At 43.9% G+C, this 23,122-nt stretch overlaps 3 protein-coding genes across 3 annotated transcripts; all 3 read left to right on the forward strand.

The window, feature by feature from the left end:
• Positions 1-6,811: 6,811 nt before the first annotated feature.
• On the forward strand, positions 6,812-7,842 carry LOC138362895 (major royal jelly protein 5-like). The gene is made up of 2 exons (XM_069321471.1): positions 6,812-7,122; positions 7,599-7,842. Exons 1-2 carry the CDS (start codon positions 6,812-6,814, stop codon positions 7,840-7,842), a joined length of 555 nt encoding a protein of 184 aa, XP_069177572.1.
• A 4,171-nt stretch (positions 7,843-12,013) lies between these two features.
• On the forward strand, positions 12,014-12,433 carry LOC138362896 (uro-adherence factor A-like). Its single transcript, XM_069321472.1, has one exon. It carries the CDS (start codon positions 12,014-12,016, stop codon positions 12,431-12,433), a length of 420 nt encoding a protein of 139 aa, XP_069177573.1.
• Positions 12,434-12,445: 12 nt separating this feature from the next.
• Positions 12,446-13,012, forward strand: LOC138362897 (major royal jelly protein 5-like). The gene is made up of 2 exons (XM_069321473.1): positions 12,446-12,677; positions 12,801-13,012. The coding sequence occupies exons 1-2, from the start codon at positions 12,446-12,448 to the stop codon at positions 13,010-13,012; spliced, it is 444 nt and encodes a 147-aa protein (XP_069177574.1).
• The last annotated feature ends 10,110 nt before the right edge of the window (positions 13,013-23,122 follow it).

Consider the following 23,122-nt stretch of genomic DNA (forward strand, 5'->3'; position numbering starts at 1 on the left):
TATATATTATTTATATATATATATATTATATAAAAAGTTTGTGAGGAAGACCTCTGGTGCCAATGTGGGGACCCATAGCCTCGGAGAAGAAAATAAAAAGTATTCAGAGGAGACCTTGTGGTCACTCACTAAACACTAATATTATCTTCTACCACCCCCATTCTTTTGTATGTACACATATATATTTGCTTTATTTGAACTTTGTTACAAAGAGGGAGTTACATATAGGTTACAAAGATGGTTATCATATATATATTATTTATATATATATATATTATTTATATATATATATATAATATTTATATATATATTATTTATATATATATATATTATTTATATATATATATATTATTTATATATAAATATATTATTTATATATAAATATATTATTTATATATAAATATATATATATATATACTATTACACTACATTCTTATATATTACACTAATATATATATATATATATATATATATATATATATATATATATATATATATATATTTAAATTATTTATATATATATATTATTTATATATATATTATATATATAATTATATAGGTCATATGTTTTTGTATTTTTGCTGATTTGTTAGTAAATAATAAAAGAAATATAAATTATTTGATTTTTTTACCCTTAAATTGGTTTTAATATTTAAATTGAAAACAATAATATAATATAAAAAAATATAAGAAAAATAATAATACATTATAAAATAAAATATAATAAAAATAATATAATATAATATAAAATAATATAATTTAATTTCAAGAAATTTAACTTTAAACACAAAGATGTGAAAAGGGTTCAGATAAGGCTCAAACCTTTCACAAGAGATTCATATTGGTGTATGAATGGATTATGAATGACTCATGTTAGGAGTGTAAAGTTGCCACAACATCTCAAATTAGTGTTAGATACATATGTCTTGGTTATAAGTTTTGGAAACCTATTTAAGTCCACACACAATATCGTATCTGATACGATAAAACAAACGTTTCCAATCCTTTCAAATACTTTCCAGATATGTTGTGGCAACCTAAAATTGTTTGCTGGGTGGGACTGTTGTGTTGGGGGCTGCGATTTCCTGGTTTACTCCTCTCTCCCCGTGCTTCCTCCTTGCCTCTGCTGCTCCTGGCTCTCTCCTCCTTCGTCCTGTCCCTCTGCAGGAATAAATTTTTGTATTTCTCCACATACTGCAGATGACTCTTCTTTTCCAGAATAACCTCCTTCGTGGTCTCGTTTGTAAACACCACCTTTACCAGTTGGTTTCTGTCCTTGTTGTACCAGCCCAACCTGAAAACCTTCTCAATGTTTTGTTCAGCCCCTTCCATCTGTAACCCCTTCAGTATCCCATGTGTGTGTGTGTGTGTGTGTGTGTGTGTGTGTGTGTGTGTATATGTTTGTGTGTGTGTTTGTAATCACCTAGTTGTGTTTGCGGGGGATGAGCATTTCTGCTCTTTCGGTCCGCCTCTCAACTGTCAATCAACTGTTTACTAACTACTTTTTAATTTTTTTTTCCACACCACACACACACACACACCCCAGGAAGCAGCCCATAACAGCTGACTAACTCCCAGGTACCTATTTACTGCTAGGTAACAGGGGGCATTCAGGGTGAAAGAAACTTTGACCATTTGTTTCTGACTCGTGCGGGACTCGAACTCGCGCCACAGAATTACGAGTCCTGCGTGCTATCCACCAGGCTACAAGGCTCCTGTAGGTGTGTGTGTGTGTTTGTGCATGTGTGTGTCTTAGTGAGTGTGTGTATGTAGGAAAACAGATCTTCTATAATTCACATACAACTGAACAGAGTAGCATTATTTCATTAGATACATCAAGCACTACACGGATCACTCAATCATATCAACTTCCCTACTCTTCATAGGAAACAAGCAGGTTGTACCCATCTCCGAACACGAGAAGACAAAAAAGTCAGGCAAGTAGTGACAGAAACTGTTTGGTCGTGGAAGTGAGACGTTGCTTTGATGACTACAAAGCAATAGGAACTATTTATATCATGTGATATTAACCACAAAGATCTCATCTTGAAAACAAGTGCACATCATAAGAGGGAGAATATGTGGCGAGTGGAACACACAAAGAAGCCAGATAATACGTAGCGAGCAGAACATATGAGCAATCCAGATAGTACGTGGCGAGCAGAACACATGAACAAGCTAGATAGTATGTGGCGAATAGAACACACAAACAAGCCATATAGTATGAGGCGAGCAGAACACATCAACAAGCCAGAAAGTACGTGGCGAGCAGAACACATGAACAAGCCATATAGTACGTAGCGAGATGAACACATGAACAAGCCAGATAATACGTGGCGAGCAAAACACATGAACAAACCAGATATAATACGACGCAAACAGAACACACCAACATGCCAGACCATACATTGCGAGCAGAACACATCAACATGCCAGTTAGTACATAGCGAGCAGAAAACATGAACAAGCCAGACAGTACGTGGCGAGCAGAACACACGAACCTGCCAGATAGTAAGTGGAGAGCAGAACACATGAACAAGCCAGATAGTACGTGGCGAGCAGAACGCATGAACATGCCAGAAAGTACGTGGTGAACAGAACACATAAACAAGCCAGATAGTATGTGGCGAGAAGAACAGATGAACAAACCAGATAGTACATGGCGAGCAGAAAACATAAACAAGTCAGATAGTACCTGGCGAGCAGGAAACATGAACAAGCCAGATAGTAATTGACTAGCAGAACACAACAACAAGCCAGATAGTATGTGGGGAGCAGAACACTTGGACAAGCAAGATAGTACATGGCGAGCAGAACACATGGACAAGCCAGATAGTATGTGGCGAGCAGAACACATGAACAAGCCAGATAGTACGTGGCAAGCAGAACACATCAACAAGCCAGATAGTATGTGGCGAGCAGAACACATGAACAAGCCAGATAGTTCATTACTAGCAGAACAATTCAACAAGCCAGCTAGTACATGGCATGCAGAACACTTGGACAAGCCAGATAAAACGTGGTGAGCAAAACACATGAACAAGCCAGATAGTACGTGGCAAGCAGAACACTTGAACAAGCGATATAGTACGTGGCGAGCTGAAATCATAAACAAGCCTGATAGTACTTGGCGAGCAGATCACATGAACAAGCCAGAAAGTATGTGGCGAGCAGAGCATATGAGCAAGCCAGATAGTACGTGGTGAGCAGAACACATGAACAAACCAGATATTACATCGCGAACAGGACACACCAACATGTCAGATAGTATGTGGCGAGCAGAACACATCAACAAGCCAGTAAGTACATAGCAAACAGAAAATATGAACAAGCCAGACAGTACGTGGCGAGCAGAGCACACAAACAAACCAGATAGTACGTGGCAAGCAGAAAACATGAACAAGTCAGATAGTACCTGGCGAGCAGAACACATGAACAAGCCAGATAGAACGTGGCTAGAAGAACACATCAACAAGCCAGATAGTACGTGGGGAGCAGAACACTTGGACAAGCCAGATGGTACATTGCGAGCAGAACACATGAACAAGCCAAATAGTATGTAGCGAGTAAAACACATGAACAAGCCAGATAGTTCGTGACAAGCAGAACACAACAACAAGCCAGCTAGTAAGTGGCGAGCAGAACACTTGGACAAGCCAGATAAAACGTGGTGAGCAGAACTCATGAACAAGCCAGATAGTATGTGGCAAGCAGAACACTTGAACAAGCGATATAGTACGTGGCGAGCAGAACACATAAACAAGTCTGATAGTACTTGGCGAGCAGAACACATGAACAAGCCAGAAAGTACGTTGCGAGCAGAACACATGAACAAGCCAGATATTACCTGGCGAACAGACCATATCAGCAAGCCAGATAGTACCTGGCGAGCAAAACACATGAACAAGCCAGATAATATGTGGAGCACAGACCATATGAGCAAGCCAGATAGTACGTAGTGAGCAGAACAAATGAAAAAGCCAGATAATATGTGGCGAGCAGAACATATGAGAAAGCCAAATAATATGTGGCGAGCAGAACACATGAACAAGCCAGACAGTGTATGGCAAGCAGAATATATGAACAAGCCAGATAGTACGTGGCAAACAGAACACATCAACAAGCCAGATATTATGTGGCCAGCAGAACACATCAACAAGCAAGTTAGTACGTGGCAAGCAGGGCACATGAAAGAGCCAGACAGTACGTAGCGAGCAGAACACATGAACAAGCCAGATAGTATGAGGCGAGCAGAACACATGAAGAAGCTACATAGTACATGGCGAGTAGATCACATGAACAAACTAGATAGTACGTGGCGAGCAGAACACATGAACAAGCCAGACAGTAAGTGGAAGCAGCATACATGAAGAAGCCAGACAGAATGTGGCAAACAGAACACACAAAGAAGCCAGAAGTACATGGCAAGCAGAACACATGAGCAAGCCAGATAGTACGTGGCGAGCAGAACACATGAACAAGCCAGATAGTATGTGGAAAACAGAACACATGAAAAAGCTAGATAGTACATGGTGAACAGAACACATGAACAAGGCAGATAGTATGTGGCAAGCAGAACACATGAACAAACCAGATAGTATGTTGCGAGTAGAACACATCAACAAGCCAGATAGTACGAGGGAAGCAGAGCACTTGGAAAAGCAAGATAGCATGTGAAGAGCAGAACACATGGACAAGCCAGATAGTATGTGTCGAGCAGAACACATGAACAAGCCAGAATGTACATGGTGAACAGAACACATGAACCAGCCAGATAGTACGTGGAGAGCAGAACACATGAACAAACCAGATAGTACATGGCGAGCAGAAACCATGAACAGGTCAGAGAGTACGTGGTGAGCAGAACCCATCAACAAGCCAGTTAGTACATAGCGAGCAGAAAACATTAACAAGCCAGACAGTACGTGGCGAGCAGAACACACAAACAAGCCAGATAGTAAGTAGCGAGCAGAACCCATGAACAAGCCAGAGAGTACGTTACGAGCAGAACACATGAACAAGCCAGATAGTATGTAGCTAGCAGAACACATGAACAAGCCAGATAGTACATAGGGAGCAGAACACTTGGACAAGCAAGATAGTATGTGGCGAGCAGAACATATGAACAAGCCAGATTGTATGTGGTGAACAGAACACGTGAACAAGCCAGATAGTACGTGGCGAGCAGAACACATGAACATAGTAGATAGTACGTGCCGAGCAGAAAACATGAACAAGTCAGATAGTACCTGGCGAGCAGAACTCATGAACAAGCCAGATAGTACGTAGCTAGCAGAACACATCAACAAGCTACATAGTATGTAGGGAGCAGAACACTTGGACAAGCAAGATAGTATGTAGCGAGCAGAACACATGGACAAGGCAGATAGTATGTGGCGAGCAGAACATATGAACAAGCCAGAGAGAGTCTGGTGAACTGAACACATGAACAAACCAGATAGTACGTGGCGAGCAGAACATATGAACAAACCAGATAGTATGTGAAAGCACAAAACATGAACAAGTCAGATAGTACCTGGCGAGCAGAACACATGAACAAGCCAGATAGTACGTGGCTACCAGAACACATCAACAAGCCAGATAGTACGTGGGGAGCAGAACACTTGGACACGCAAGATAGTATGTGGCAAGCAGAACATATGGACACGCCAGATCGTACGTGGCAAGGAGAACACATCAACAAGCCAGATAGTACGTGGTGAACAGAACACATGAACAAACCAGATAGTACGTGGCGAGCAGAAAACATGAACAAGTCAGATAGAACCTGGCGAGCAGAACACATGAACAAGCCAGATAATATATGGAAAACAGAACACATGAAAAAGCTAGATAGTACATGGTGAACAGAACACATGAACAAGGCAGATAGTATGTGGCAAGCAGAACACATGAACAAACCAGATATTATGTGGCGAGTAGAACACATCAACAAGCCAGATAGTACGAGGGAAGCAGAGCACTTGGAAAAGCAAGATAGCATGTGGCGAGCAGAACACATGGACAAGCCAGATAGTATGTGTCGAGCAGAACACATGAACAAGCCAGAAAGTACATGGTGAACAGAACACATGAACCAGCCAGATAGTACGTGGAGAGCAGAACACATGAACAAACCAGATAGTACATGGCGAGCAGAAACCATGAACCGGTCAGAGAGTACGTGGTGAGCAGAACCCATCAACAAGCCAGTTAGTACATAGCGAGCAGAATACATTAACAAGCCAGACAGTACGTGGCAAGCAGAACACACAAACAAGCCAGATAGTAAGTAGCGAGCAGAACCCATGAGCAAGCCAGAGAGTACGTTACGAGCAGAACACATGAACAAGCCAGATAGTACGTAGCTAGCAGAACACATGAACAAGCCAGATAGTACATGGGGAGCAGAACACTTGGACAAGCAAGATAGTATGTGGCGAGCAGAACATATGAACAAGCCAGATTGTTTGTGGTGAACAGAACACGTGAACAAGCCAGATAGTACGTGGCGAGCAGAACACATGAACATATTAGATAGTACGTGGCGAGCAGAAAACATGAACAAGTCAGATAGTACCTGGCGAGCAGAACTCATGAACAAGCCAGATAGTATGTAGCTAGCAGAAAACATCAACAAGCTACATAGTATGTAGGGAGCAGAACACTTGGACAAGCAAGATAGTATGTGGCGAGCAGAACACATGGACAAGGCAGAGAGTATCTGGTGAACTGAACACATGAACAAACCAGATAGTACGTGGCGAGCAGAACACATGAACAAACCAGATAGTATGTGAAAGCACAAAACATGAACAAGTCAGATAGTACCTGGCGAGCAGAACACATGAACAAACCAGATAGTACGTGGCGAGCAGAAAACATGAACAAGTCAGATAGTACCTGGCGAGCAGAACACATGAACAAGCCAGATAGTACGTGGCTATCAGAACACATGAATAAACCAGATAGTACGTGGCAAGCAGAAAACATTAAGAAGTCAGATAGTACCTGGCGAGCAGAACACATGAACAAGCCAGATAGTACGTGGCTAGCAGAACACATCTACAAGCCAGATAGTACGTGGGTAGCAGAACACTTGGACAAGCCAGATAGTATGGGGTGAGCAGAACACATGAACAAGCCAAATAGTATGTGGCAAGCAGTACACATGAACAAGCCAGATAGTTTGTGACTAGCAGAACACATCAACAAGCCAGCTAGTACGTAGCGTGCAGAACATTTGGACGAGCCAGATAATACGTGGTGAGCAGAACACATGAACAAGCCAGATAGTACGTGGCAAGCAGAACACTTGAACAAGCGATATAGTACGTGTCGTGCAGAACAAATAAACAAGCCTGATAGTACTTGACGAGCAGAACACATGAACAAGCCAGACAATACCTGGCGAGCAGAACACATGAACAAGCCAGATAATATGTTGCACGCAGAACATATGAGCAAGCCAGATATTACGTGGCGAGCAGAACAGATGGACAAGCCAGATAATATGTGGTGAGCAGAACATATGAACATGCCAGATAGTACCTGGCGATCAGTACACATGAACAAGATAGATAGTATGTGGCGAGCAGAACTCATGTCAAGCCAGATAGTACGTGGCAAGAAGAACACATAAAAAAGCCAGATAGTAAATGGGGAACAGAACACATGAACACGCCAGATAGTATGTGGCGAGCAGAACACATCAACAAGCGAGTTAGTACTTGGCGAGCAGAGCACACGAACAAGCCAGATAGTACGTGGCGAGCAGAACACATGAAGAAGCTAGATAGTATGTGGCGAGCAGATCACATGAACAAACCAGATTGTACGTAGCGAGCAGAACACATGTACAAGCCAGATAGTATGTGGCAAACAGAACTCATCAACAAGCCAGATAGTACATGGCGCACAGAGCACATCAATAAGCAACTTAGCACGTGGCGAGCAGAACACACGAACAAGCCAGACTGTACGTAGCGAGCAGAACACATGAACAAGCAAGATAGTACCTGGCGAGCAGAACACATCAACAAGCTAGTTAATATGTGGCGAGCAGAAAACACTAACAAGCCAGACAATACATGGCGAACAGAACACATGAGCAAGCCAGATAGTACTTGGCAAGCAGAACACATGAACAAGCCAGATAGTACGTGGCGAGCAGAACATGTGAACAAGCCAGATAGTATGTGGCGAGCAGAACACATAAACAAGCCAGATAGTACGTAGCAAACAGAACACATGAACAAACCAGATAGTACGTGGCGAGCAGAAAACATGAACAAGTCAGATAGTACCTGGCGAGCAGAACACATGAACAAGCCAGATAGTACGTGGCTATCAGAACACATGAACAAACCAGATAGTACGTGGCAAGCAGAAAACATTAAGAAGTCAGATAGTACCTGGCGAGGAGAACACATGAACAAGCCAGATAGTACGTGGCTAGCAGAACACATCTACAAGCCAGATAGTACGTGGGGAGCAGAACACTTGGACAAGCCAGATAGTATGGGGTGAGCAGAACACATGAACAAGCCAGATAGTATGTGGAAAACAGAACACATGAAAAAGCTAGATAGTACATGGTGAACAGAACACATGAACAAGGCAGATAATATGTGGCAAGCAGAACACATGAACAAACAAAATAGTATGTGGCGAGCAGAACACATGGACAAGCCAGATAGTATCTGTCGAGCAGAACACATGAACAAGCCAGATAGTATGTGGAAAACAGAACACATGAAAAAGCCAGAAAGTGCATGGTGAACAGAACACATGAACCAGCCAGATAGTACGTGGAGAGCAGAACACATGAACAAACCAGATAGTACATGGCGAGCAGAACCATGAACAGGTCAGAGAGTACGTGGTGAGCAGAAAACATCAACAAGCCAGTTAGTACATAGCGAGCAGAAAACATTAACAAGCCAGACAGTACGTAGCGAGCAGAACACACGAACAAGCCAGATAGTAAGTAGCGAGCAGAACATATGAACAAGCCAGAGAGTACGTGGCAAGCAGAACACATGAACAAGCCAGATAGTACATAGCTAGCATAACACATGAACAAGCCAGATAGTACATGGGGAGCAGAACACTTGGACAAGCAAGATAGTATGTGGCGAGCAGAACACATGGACAAGCCAGATAGTACGTGGCGAGCAGAACATATGAACGAGCTAGATTGTATGTGGTGAACAGAACACGTGAACAAGCCAGATAGTACGTGGCGAGCAGAACACATGAACACAGAACACACAGAACGCAGAACACAGAACGCAGAACACAGTAGATAGTATGTGGCGAGCAGAAAACATGAACTAGTCAGATAGTACCTGGCGAGCAGAACTCATGAACAAGCCAGATAGTACGTAGCTAGCAGAACACATCAACAAGCTACATAGTATGTAGGGAGCAGAACACCTGGACAAGCAAGATAGTATGTGGCGAGCAGAACATATGAACAAGCCAGAGAGTATCTGGTGAACTGAACACATGAACAAACCAGACAGTACGTGGCGAGCAGAACACTTGGACAAGCAAGACAGTATGTGGCGAGCAGAACACATGGACAAGCCAGATAGTACGTGGCGAGCTGAACACATGAACAAGCCAGATAGTACGTGGTGAACAGAACACATGAACAAACCAGATAGTACGTGGCTAGCAGAAAACATGAACAAGTCAGATAGTACCTAGCGAGCAGAACACATGAACACGCCAGATAGTACGTGGCTATCAGAACACATGAACAAACCAGATAGTACGTGGCAAGCAGAAAACATTAAGATGTCAGATAGTACCTGGCGAGGAGAGCACATGAACAAGCCAGATAGTACGTGGCTAGCAGAACACATCTACAAGCCAGATAGTACGTGGGGAACAGAACACTTGGACAAGCCAGATAGTATGGGGTGAGCAGAACACATGAACAAGCCAGATAGTATGTGGAAAACGGAACGCATGAAAAAGCTAGATAGTACATGGTGAACAGAACACATGAACAAGGCAGATAGTATGTGACAAGCAGAACACATGAACAAACCAGATAGTATGTGGCGAGCAGAACACATCGACAAGCCAGATAGTACGAGGGGAGCAGAACACTTGGAAAAGCAAGATAGCATGTGGCGAGCAGAACACATGGACAAGCCAGATAGTATCTGTCGAGCAGAACACATGAACAAGCCAGAAAGTACAAGGTGAACAGAACACATGAACCAGCCAGATAGTACGTGGAGAGCAGAACACATGAACAAACCAGATAGTACATGGCGAGCAGAAACCATAAACAGGTCAGAGAGTACATGGTGAGCAGAACACATCAACAATCCAGTTAGTACATAGCGAGCAGAAAACATTAACAAGCCAGATAGTACGTGGCGAGCAGAACATATGAACAAGCCAGATTTTATGTGGTGAACAGAACACGTGAACAAGCCAGATAGTACGTGGCGAGCAGAACACATGAACATAGTAGATAGTACGTGGCGAGCAGAAAACATGAACAAGTCAGATAGTACCTGGCGAGCAGAACTCATGAACAAGCCAGATAGTATGTAGCTAGCAGAACACATCAACAAGCTACATAGTATGTAGGGAGCAGAACACTTGGACAAGCAAGATAGTATGTGGCGAGCTGAACACATGGACAAGCCAGATAGTATGTGGCGAGCAGAACATATGAACAAGCCAGAGAGTGTCTGGTGAACTGAACACATGAACAAGCCAGATAGTACGTGGCGAGCAGAACACATGAACAAACCAGATAGTATGTGAAAGCACAAAACATGAACAAGTCAGATAGTACCTGGCGAGCAGAACACATGAATAAGCAAGATAGTACGTGGCTATCAGAACACATGAACAAACCAGATAATACGTGGCGAGCAGAAAGCATGAACAAGTCAGATAGTACCTGGCGAGCAGAACACATGAACACGCCAGATAGTACGTGGCTATCAGAACACATGAACAAACCAGATAGTACGTGGGGAGCAGAACACATCTACAAGCCAGATAGTACGTGGGGAGCAGAACACTTGGACAAGCCAGATAGTATGGGGTGAGCAGAACACATGAACAAGCCAGATAGTTCGTGACTAGCAGAACACATCAACAAGCCAGCTAGAACGTAGCGAGCAGAACATTTGGACAAGCCAGATAATACGTGGTGAGCAGAACACATGAACAAGCCAGATAGTAAGTGGCAAGCAGAACACTTGAACAAGCGATATAGTACGTGGCGTGCAGAACAAATAAACAAGCCTGATAGTACTTGGCGAGCAGAACACATGAACAAGCCAGACATTACCTGGCGAGCAGAACAAATGAACAAGCCAGATAATATGTCGCGAGCAGAACATTTGAGCATGCCAGATAGTACACATGAAGAAGCTAGATAGTACGTGGCGAGCAGATCACATCAACAAACCAGATTGTCCGTAGCGAGCAGAACACATGAACAAGATAGATAGTATGTGGCGAGCAGAATACATGAACAAGCCAGATAGTATGTAGCGAGCAGAACTCATGTCAAGCCAGATAGTACGTGGCAAGAAGAACACATAAAAAAGGCAGATAGTAAATGGGGAACAGAACACATGAACAAGCCAGATAGTATGTGGCGAGCAGAATACATACACAAGCCAGTTAGTACGTTACAAGCAGAACATGAGTACAAGCCAGACAGTACGTGGTGAGCAGAATATATGAACAAGCCAGATAGTACGTGGTGAACTAAACACATCAACAAGCCAGATATTATGTGGCGAGCAGAAAACATCAACAAGCGAGTTAGTACTTGACGAGCAGAGCACATGAACAAGCCAGACAGTACGTAGTGAGAAGAACACATGAACAAGCCAGATAGTACGGGGCGAGCAGAACACATGAAGAAGCTAGATAGTACGTGGTGAGCAGATCACATGAACAAACCAGATTGTACGTAGCGAGCAGAACACATGAACAAGCCAGACAGTATGTGGAAGCAGAATACATGAACAAGCCAGATAGTATGTGGCAAACAGAACTCATCAACAAGCCAGATAGTACATCGCGCACAGAACACATCAATAAGCCAGTTAGCACGTGGCAAGCAGAACACACGAACAAGCCAGACTGTACGTGGCGAGCAGAACACATGAACAAGCAAGATAGTACCTGGCGAGCAGAACACATCAACATGCTAGTTAGTATGTGGCGAGCAGAAAACACTAACAAGCCAGACAATACATGGCGAACAGAACACATGAGCAAGACAGATAGTACGTGGCGAGCAGAACACATGAACAAGCCAGATAGTACGTGGCGAGCAGAACATGTGAACAAGCCAGATAGTACGTGGCGAGCAGAACATGTGAACAAGACAGATAGTACGTGGCGAGCAGAACACATAAACAAGCCAGATAGTACGTAGCAAACAGAACACATGAACAAACCAGATAGTACGTGGCGAGCAGAAAACATGAACCAGTCAGATAGTACCTGGCGAGCAGAACACATGAACAAGCCAGATAGTACGTGGCTATCAGAACACATGAACAAACCAGATAGTACGTGGCAAGCAGAAAACATTAAGAAGTCAGATAGTACCTGGCGAGGAGAACACATGAACAAGCCAGATAGTACGTGGCTAGCAGAACACATCTACAAGCCAGATAGTACGTGGGGAGCAGAACACTTGGACAAGCCAGATAGTATAGGGTGAGCAGAACATATGAACAAGCCAGATAGTATGTGGAAAACAGAACACATGAAAAAGCTAGATAGTACATGGTGAACAGAACACATGAACAAGGCAGATAGTATGTGGCAAGCAGAACACATGAACAAACCAGATAGTATGTGGCGAGCAGAACACATCAACAAGCCAGATAGTATGAGGGGAGCAGAACACTTGGAAAAGCAAGATAGCATGTGGCGAGCAGAACACGTGGACACGCCAGATAGTATCTGTCGAGCAGAACACATGAACAAGCCAGAAAGTACATGGTGAATAGAACACATGAACCAGCCAGATAGAACGTGGAGAGCAGAACACATGAACAAACCAGATAGTACATGGCGAGCAGAAACCATGAACAAGTCAGAGAGTACGTGGTGAGCAGAACACATCAACAAGCCAGTTAGTACATAGCGAGCAGAAAACGTTAACAAACCAGACAGTACGTAGCGAGCAGAACACACGAACAAGCCAGATAGTAAGTAGCGAGCAGAACACATGAACAAGCCAGAGAGTACGTGGCAAGCAGAACACATGAACAAACCAGATGGTACATAGCTAGCAGAACACATGAACAAGTCAGATAGTACCTGGCGAGCAGAAGACATGAACAAGCCAGATAGTACGTGGCTATCAGAACACATGAACAAACCAGATAGTACGTGGCAAGCAGAAAACATTAATAAGTCAGATAGTACCTGGCGAGGAGAACACATGAACAAGCCAGATAGTACGTGGCTAGCAGAACACATCTACAAGCCAGATAGTACGTGGGGAGCAGAACACTTGGACAAGCCAGATAGTATGGAGTGAGCAGAACACATGAACAAGCCAGATAGTATGTGGAAAACAGAACACATGAAAAAGTTAGATAGTACATGGTGAACAGAACACATGAACAAGGCAGATAGTATGTGGCAAGCAGAACACATGAACAAACCAGATAGTACGTTGCTAGCAGAACACATGAACAAGCCGGAGAGTACGTGGCAAGCATAACACATGAACAAGCCAGATAGTACATGGGGAGCAGAACACTTGGACAAGCAAGATAGTATGTGGCGAGCAGAACACATGGACAAGCCAGATAGTACGTGGCGAGCAGAACATATGAACATAGTAGATAGTACGTGGCGAGCAGAAAACATGAACAAGTCAGATAGTACCTGGCGAGCAGAACTCATGAACAAGCCAGATAGTACGTAGCGAGCAGAACACATGAACAAACCAGATAGTATGTGAAAGCACAAAACATGAACAAGTCAGATATTACGTGGCGAGCAGAACATGTGAACAAGCCAGATAGTACGTGGCGAGCAGAACACATGAAGAAGCTAGATAGTACGTGGCGAGCAGATCACATGAACAAACCAGATTGTACGTAGCGAGCAGAACACATGAACAAGCCAGATAGTATGTGGCAAACAGAACTCATCAACAAGCCAGATAGTACATGGCGCACAGAGCACATCAATAAGCTACTTAGCACGTGGCGAGCAGAACACACGAACAAGCCAGACTGTACGTAGCGAGCAGAACACATGAACAAGCCAGACAATACATGGCGAACAGAACACATGAGCAAGCCAGATAGTACGTGGCAAGCAGAACACATGAACAAGCCAGATAGTACGTGGCGAGGAGAACATGTGAACAAGCCAGATAGTCTGTGGCGAGCAGAACACATAAACAAGCCAGATAGTACGTAGCAAACAGAACACATGAACAAACCAGATATTACGTGGCGAGCAGAAAACATGAACAAGTCAGATAGTACCTGGCGAGCAGAACACATGAACAAGCCAGATAGTACGTGGCTAACAGAACACATGAACAAACCAGATATTACGTGGCAAGCAGAAAACATTAAGAACTCAGATAGTACCTGGCAAGGAGAACACATGAACAAGCCAGATAGTACGTGGCTAGCAGAACACATCTACAAGCCAGATAGTACGTGGGGATCAGAACACTTGGACAAACCAGATAGTATGGGGTGAGCAGAACACACGAACAAGCCAGATAGTATGTGGAAAACAGAACACATGAAAAAGCTAAATAGTACATGGTGAACAGAACACATAAACAAGGCAGATAGTATGTGGCAAGCAGAACACATGAACAAACCAGATAGTATGTGGCGAGCAGAACACATCAACAAGCCAGATAGTATGAGGGGAGCAGAACACTTGGAAAAGCAGGATAGCATGTGGCGAGCAGAACACAAGGACACGCCAGATAGTATCTGTCGAGCAGAACACATGAACAAGCCAGAAAGTACATGGTGAATGGAACACATGAACCAGCCAGATAGAACGTGGAGAGCAGAACACATGAACAAACCAGATAGTACATGGCGAGCAGAAACCATGAACAAGTCAGAGAGTACGTGGTGAGCAGAACACATCAATAAGCCAGTTAGTACATAGCGAGCAGAAAACATTAACAAGCCAGACAGTACGTAGCGAGCAGAACACACGAACAAGCCAGATAGTAAGTAGTGAGCAGAACACATGAACAAGCCAGAGAGTACGTGGCAAGCAGAACACATGAACAAGCCAGATAGTAAGTAGCTAGCAGAACACATGAACAAGTCAGATAGTACCTGGCGAGCAGAACACATGAACAAGCCAGATAGTACGTGGCTATCAGAACACATGAACAAACCAGATAGTACGTGGCAAGCAGAAAACATTAAGAAGTCAGATAGTACCTGGCGAGGAGAACACATGAACAAGCCAGATAGTACGTGGCTAGCAGAACACATTTACAAGCCAGATAGTACGTGGGGAGCAGAACACTTGGACAAGCCAGATAGTATGGGGTGAGCAGAACACATGAACAAGCCAGATAGTATGTGGAAAACAGAACACATGAAAAAGCTAGATAGTACATGGTGAACAGAACACATGAACAAGGCAGATAGTATGTGGCAAGCAGAACACATGAACAAACCAGATAGTATGTGGCGAGCAGAACACATCAACAAGCCAGATAGTACGAGGGGAGCAGAACACTTGGAAAAGCAAGATAGCATGTGGCGAGCAGAACACATGGACAAGCCAGATAGTATCTGTCGAGCAGAACAAATGAACAAGCCAGAAAGTACAAGGTGAACAGAACACATGAACCAGCCAGATAGTACGTGGAGAGCAGAACACATGAACAAACCAGATAGTACATGGCGAGCAGAAACCATGAACAGGTCAGAGAGTACGTGGTGAGCAGAACACATCAACAAGCCAGTTAGTACATAGCGAGCAGAAAACATTAACAAGCCAGGCAGTACGTAGCGAGCAGAACACACGAACAAGCCAGATAGTAAGTAGCGAGCAGAACACATGAACAAGCCGGAGAGTACGTGGCAAACAGAGCACATGAACAAGCCAGATAGTACGTAGCTAGCAGAACACATGAACAAGCCAGATAGTACATGGGGAGCAGAACACTTGGACAAGCAAGATAGTATGTGGCGAGCAGAACACATGGACAAGCCAGATAGTACGTGGCGAGCAGAACATATGAACAAGCCAGATTGTATGTGGTGAACAGAACACGTGAAGAAGCCAGATAGTACGTGGCGAGCAGAACACATGAACATAGTAGATAGTACGTGCCGAGCAGAACTCATGAACAAACCAGATAGTACGTAGCTAGCAGAACACATCAACAAGCTACATAGTATGTAGGGAGCAGAACACTTGGACAAGCAAGATAGTATGTGGCGAGCAGAACACATGGACAAGCCAGATAGTATGTGGCGAGCAGAACATATGAACAAGCCAGAGAGTATCTGGTGAACTGAACACATGAACAGGCCAGATAGTACTTGGCGAGCAGAACACTTGAACAAACCAGATAGTATGTGTAAGCACAAAACATGAACAGGTCAGATAGTACCTGGCGAGCAGAACACATGAACAAGCCAGATAGTTCGTGGCTACCAGAACACATCAACAATCCAGATAGTACGTGGGGAGCAGAACACTTAGAGACGCAAGATAGTATGTGGCAAGCAGAACATATGGTCAAGCCAGATAGCACGTGGGGAGCAGAACACTTGGACAAGCAAGACAGTAGGTGGCGAGCAGAACACATGGACAAGCCAGATAGTACGTGGTGAACAGAACACATGAACAAACCAGATAGTACGTGGCGAGCAGAAAACATGAACAAGTCAGATAGTACCTGGCGAGCAGAACACATGAACAAGCCAGATAGTACGTGGCTATCAGAACACATGAACAAACCAGATAGTACGTGGCAAGCAGAAAACATTAAGAAGTCAGATAGTACTTGGCGAGCAGAACACGTGAACAAGCCAGATAGTACGTGGCTAGCAGAACACATCTACAAGCCAGATAGTACGTGGGGAGCAGAACACTAGGACAAGCCAGATAGTATGGGGTGAGCAGAACACATGAACAAGCCAGATAGATCGTGACTAGCAGAACACATCAACAAGCCAGCTAGTACGTAGCGAGCAGAACATTTGGACAAGCCAGATAATACGTGGTGAGCAGAACACATGAACAAGCCAGATAATACGTGGCAAGCAGAACACTTGAACAAGCGATATAGTACGTGGCATGCAGAACAAATAAACAAGCCTGATAGTACTTGGCGAGCAGAACCTCATGAACAAGCCAGACAGTACCTGGCGAGCAGAACACATGAACAAGCCAGATAATATGTGGCACGCAGAATATATGAGTAAGCGAGATATTACGTGGCGATCAGTACACATGAACAAGATAGATAGTATGTGGCGAGCAGAATACATGAACAAGCCAGATAGTATGTAGCGAGCAGAACTCATGTCAAGCTAGATAGTATGTGGCAAGAAGAACACATAAAAAAGCCAGATAGTAAATGGCGAACAGAACACATGAACAAGCCAGATAGTATGTGGCGAGCAGAATACATACACAAGCCAGTTAGTACGTTACAAGTAAAACATGAGAACAAGCCAGACAGTACGTGGTGAGCAGAATATATGAACAAGCCAGATAGTACGTGGCAAACAGAACACATCAACAAGCCAGATATTATGTGGCGAGCAGAACACATCAACAAGCGAGTTAGTACTTGGCGAGCAGAGCACACGAACAAGCCAGACAGTACGTAGCGAGCAGAACACATGAACAAGCCAGATAGTACGGGGCGAGCAGAACACATGAAGAAGCTAGATAGTATGTGGCGAGCAGATCACATGAACAAACCAGATAGTACGTGTCGAGCAGAACACATGAACATGCCAGACAGTATGTGGAAGCAGAATACATGAACAAGCCAGATAGTATGTGGCAAACAGAACTCATCAACAAGCCAAATAGTACATGGCACACAGAACACATCAATAAGCCAGTTAGCACGTGGCGAACAGAACACACGAACAAGCCAGACTGTACGTGGCGAGCAGAACACATGAACAAGCAAGATAGTACCTGGCGAGCAGAACACATCAACAAGCTAGTTAGTATGTGGCGAGCAGAAAACACGAACAAGCAAGACTATACATGGCGAGCAGAACACATGAGCAAGCCAGATAGTACGTGGCGAGCAGAACACATGAACAAGCCAGATAGTACGTGGCGAACAGAACATGTGAACAAGCCAGATAGTATGTGGCGAGCAGAACACATAAACAAGCTAGATAGTACCTAGCAAACAGAACACATGAACAAGCTAGATAGTACGTGGTGAGCAAAACACATGAACAAGTCGGATAGTACGTGGTGAGCAGAACACATGAACAAGCTAGATTGTACGTGGTGAGCAAAACACATGAACAAACCAGATAGTACGTGGTGAGCAGAACACACGAACAAGCCAGATAGTACGTGGCGAGCAGAAAACACAAACAAGTCAGATATTACCTGGCGAGCAGAACACATGAACAAGCCAGATAGTACGAGGCTAGCAGAACACATCAACAAGCCAGATAGTATGTGGGGAGCAGAACTCTTGGACAAGCAAGATAGTATGTGGCGAGCAGAACACAAGGACAAGCCAGATAGTATGTGGCGAGCAGAACACATGAACAAGCAAGATAGTATGTGGCGAGCAGACCACATGAACAAGCTAGATAGTATGTGGTGAACAGAACACATGAACAAGCAAGATAGTATGTAGCACGCAGAACATATGAGCAAGCCAGAACACGGATGCCAGTACACACATTGTACACAGTTTATGTAGTGACCACGGGGCGCTGATTACCACCGTCGACATGAGCAAGAGAAGGAAAGAGACAAATAAAAGAAAAAGGTTATCACTCGGACCCGATATGAGGCCGCACTTCATAAACAGGATGAATGACTGGTTCACGGAATACCAAATCCCAGAAGACATTGACACATTTGTTGATGACCTTAATCACCAAATTGAGAGCTGTCTAAGAGTTCCGCGCCGTACGCCTGGGCGAAGTAACCCTCAGAGGAAGAAAATAAAATGGTATGAGAATGATTACATAAAGATGCTTAACGCAAATGTGCGAGACATGAGTAGAGAGTACCGGAGACATCCCACTGAAAGTAACCAAGAGTTGTTTAAAACTGTGTGTCAAGTAGCCAGGGAAGAGAAGATTAAAGAGCGGGAAAGACAATGGCTTGAGTTCACTAGCTCTATTGGACGGGAAACATCTGCAAGGCAAGTGTGGGCAAAAATTCAGATAGCTAAGGGGGGCAGAGCCCGGCTTGCGGCTCACAAAGACCCCCAGGGTAAGGCTGTGGAACTAATTCACAAGTGGAGTGATGCAGCATCCTCCTTCTCTCTCCCTGCAGAAATCAGCAGGGAACAGCTCCTGCAACATGATGACAGAAGAATTAGGATAACAAGAGCACTGTCTAGTGATAACGAATATGGGGAACCAATCACAGCCCAAGAAGTAAGGAGCGCTATGAAAAAGGATAAAAGTACAGCACCTGGTGAAGATGGCGTCACCTACGACATACTCAATGCACTGTGTGAAGTGTCTGGGAATCCACTACTCCACCTGTTTAACAAGTCATTCCTAAGTGGAGTGTTGCCCACACAATGGAAACGCAATAATTGTTCCCATACCGAAGCCTAATGACCCTGGTAATTACAGACCTATCAGTCTCGTGTCATGCACTTGCAAGATGCTTGAAAGGATCATCCTAAACCGACTGTTGCACAAAATAGGCAGGTTAGGGGAGGGGGTCAATGGATTTGTTAAAGGAGGGAGCACAGCAAATTGTATAGTTAATTACTTGGCTAATAACACGGCTAGGTACTCTGTATTTGTTGACATCAAAGGAGCCTTCGACAAAGCACAGGGGATTGCGATCCTGGACGAGCTTGCATGCATGGGTGTCAAGGGGAGACTCATGAAGTGGGTTGAAGACTACCTCACAGGAAGGAAAGCCAAGGTTTGCTTCAATGGAGCAGTCTCCAGAACAATGAATATGGAACTCGGGACCCCCCAAGGCGGAGTCTTAAGCCCTACACTATTCAATGTACTTATGAACGCCATTGCAAATATTGATTTTCCGGAAGGAACACAACAAGTGGGATATGCAGATGATGTCCTAATACAAGCTACCACCTTGGGAAAAATTGAACAGTCCATTGAACTCCTTGGAAGGAAATGTATTGAGCTCGGTTTCACTCTCTCCACAAACAAGACGAAGGTATACTCCCATCACAAGCGGAGAGCAAATGAAGAACTGCAAATTAATGGTGTAACACTTGAATGGGTTGACCACTATCGGTACCTTGGCGTCACTGTCGGCTCTACAAGGGAAAGAAAGAGGAGCTCAATCAACTCATAAGAACATGCAAAAGTCGACTCAGGGCACTGAAAGCTATGACCTGGAATGGACATGGAGCCTCTATTGCCGTGCTTATAATGATGTACACAGCCTATGTGCGCTCCGTCATAGACTATGCCGCACCAGTTCTGTGCACCTACTCCCAAAGCGATATGAAAAGGCTTGAAAGCATTCAAAATGAAGCCATGACAATCATTCTTGGAGTTCCAAGAACTGCCAAAACGTCTAATCTAAGAGAGGAGTTGTCCCTTCCCAGTGTTAAAAGCAGAATTCAGGAGCTGAATGCTAAGCTTGCAATTAGGATAGCCAGAGATCCCCATTACAATGATATTGCTGAGAAAAAACTGAGCTCTGTGCTACTTTCAAGGGGAAACAGGAAAAGCAAAAAATGGCATCACAGATCAGTCTGCTACCTCGAAGAGCTTCACCTGCTTGAGCAAGCCCGTGAGCTCCTGCCTGTAGAGAGGTTACCTCCCTGGGAGGATGACTCATGAAAGATCATCATCAATGAAATGGCAACGAAAAAATCCAACATGATACCACAAGAAATGAGGCACAAGTATCTAGAGGAAATTTATAAAGAAGCCGGAGATGAACTATATCAAATCTACACTGACGGGTCATCTAATCCTGTCAATGGCAGGGCTGGTGCATCATACACGGTAATCAAGGATAATACTTTCCAATGCAGAATTGAAGAAAAAGCGCGTATTGAGAACTATGCCTCCTCAACGCAAGCAGAGCTAACTGCCATTGTTATGGCGTTAAGGTTCCTTGAACGGAACACTAATGGTGCAGTGATTTGCACCGATTCAAAAGCAGCACTGCAAAGCCTAAGTAAACATCAGGCAGAAAATCTTGCAATAGTCGCTGAAATTAAGAGAGCTGTGAGAGTACTTACCAATCAGGGAAGAGACATCAAGTTTCTGTGGATCCCCTCCCATGTTGGAATATGTGGGAATGAACGAGCAGATGTGCTGGCTGCTGAAGGCGCTGAAGGAGACTATATTGAATACTTCATACCCAAGACTCAACAACAAATTAGAGGTATTATCAGGCAACATCACCGTGACAAGGTAACTGAGGAAAGGAGGATAGAAGCACAAACCAGTGAATCTGTACGATGGTACAACATGGTTGCAGCTGGCAATCCCAGTCATTATGGCCGAAGAGGAGGAGGACGAGGGAGAGAATCAGTAATAGCGAGAATTCCTCTTGGATACAAATATCCATGGAGATTTGGAATGGAAACAACAGTTGATCAGCGAAGCTGCAGAATCTGTGGTGAGAGTGATGGACACCGCCTTGACCACTATCTACGTGAATGTAAACACCTGAGAGACATTAGGAAAATGTGTAGAATAATAAACCCCACATTGTTTGAGTTAGGAAAACACTATTTGTCAAATATTGATACTGTTCTTAAAAGATTTCTCCATTTTGCACCCGGAAGATAACGTAAGCTTTTAAGGGTTGATAGATGTTAATCTTCTTGTTTGAGGAGCTGTTCACTTGAGACAGTTAAGCAAGTCCCAGCTGTGTCTGGGTAAAAGTGACAGGATGAACAACCCAGCGGGTTTTCTTCCTATTGAGGAGTGGTGTACATGCTGCTATGGCGGTATGTCCACTCACAAGATAAGTGGCGATGCCCAATAAACTCACCCCTCGGGGCAAAATTTAAAATTTAAGCAAGCCAGATAGTACGTGACGAGCAGAACACATAAAAAAGCCAGATAGTATGTGGGGAGAAGAACACGTCAACAAGCCACTTAGTACATAGCGAGTAGAACACATGAACAACCCAGACAGTACATGGCGAGCAGAACACATTAACAAGCCAGATAGTACATGGCGAGCAGAACACATCAACAAGACAGATGGTACGTGGCGAGTGAACACATGAACAAGCAAGATAGTACATGGCAAGCAGAACACATAAAAAAGCAAGACAGAATGCGGAGAACAGAACACATGACCAAGCCAGGTAGTATGTGGGGAACAGGACACATTAACAAGCCAGATAGTATGTGGCGAGCAGAACACATCAACAAGCCAGTTAGTATGTTACAAGCAGAATACGAAAACAAGCCAGATAGTATGTGGCAAGCAGAACACGTGAACAAGCTAGATAGTACGTAACGAGCAGAACACATGAACAAGCCAGATAGTACATGGCAAACTGAACACACGAACAAGCCAGATAGTATGTGGCAAACAGAATACATGAACAAGCCTGATAGTAAATGGTGAGCAGAACACATGAACAAACCAGACAGTATGTGGCGAACAGAACACTTGAAAAAGCTAGATAGTATGTCGCGAGCAGAACACATGAACTAGCACGATAGTATGTGGCTAACAGAACGCATCAACAAGCCAGATAGTACCTGGCGAGCAGAGCACTTGAACAAGCCAGATAGTATGTGGCAAGAAGAACACATGAACAAGACAGATAGTACGTGGCGAGCAGAACACGTCAACAAGCCAGATAGTACGTGGCGAGCAGAACACATGAACAAGCCAGATAGTATGTGGCAAGCAGAACACAGTAACAAGCCATATAGTACTTTGCAAACAGAACACATGA

This window comes from Procambarus clarkii, chromosome 9 (genome assembly GCF_040958095.1).
Source record: "Procambarus clarkii isolate CNS0578487 chromosome 9, FALCON_Pclarkii_2.0, whole genome shotgun sequence".
NCBI classification, from domain to species: Eukaryota; Metazoa; Arthropoda; class Malacostraca; order Decapoda; family Cambaridae; genus Procambarus; species Procambarus clarkii.

Bases quoted from the DNA above. Each gene is read 5' to 3' on its own strand.
- LOC138362897 (XM_069321473.1), top strand. From the start codon at position 12,446: ATGAACAAACCAGATAGTACGTGGCGAGCAGAAAACATGAACCAGTCA. The intron at 12,678-12,800 runs GTACGTGGGGAG...CATGGTGAACAG, and splicing joins ACACATCTACAAGCCAGATA to AACACATGAACAAGGCAGAT.
- LOC138362896 (XM_069321472.1), top strand. From the start codon at position 12,014: ATGAACAAGCCAGATAGTATGTGGCAAACAGAACTCATCAACAAGCCA.
- LOC138362895 (XM_069321471.1), top strand. From the start codon at position 6,812: ATGAACAAGTCAGATAGTACCTGGCGAGCAGAACACATGAACAAACCA. The intron at 7,123-7,598 runs GTGAGCAGAACA...TGTGGCGAGCAG, and splicing joins GACAAGCCAGATAGTATGGG to AACTCATGTCAAGCCAGATA.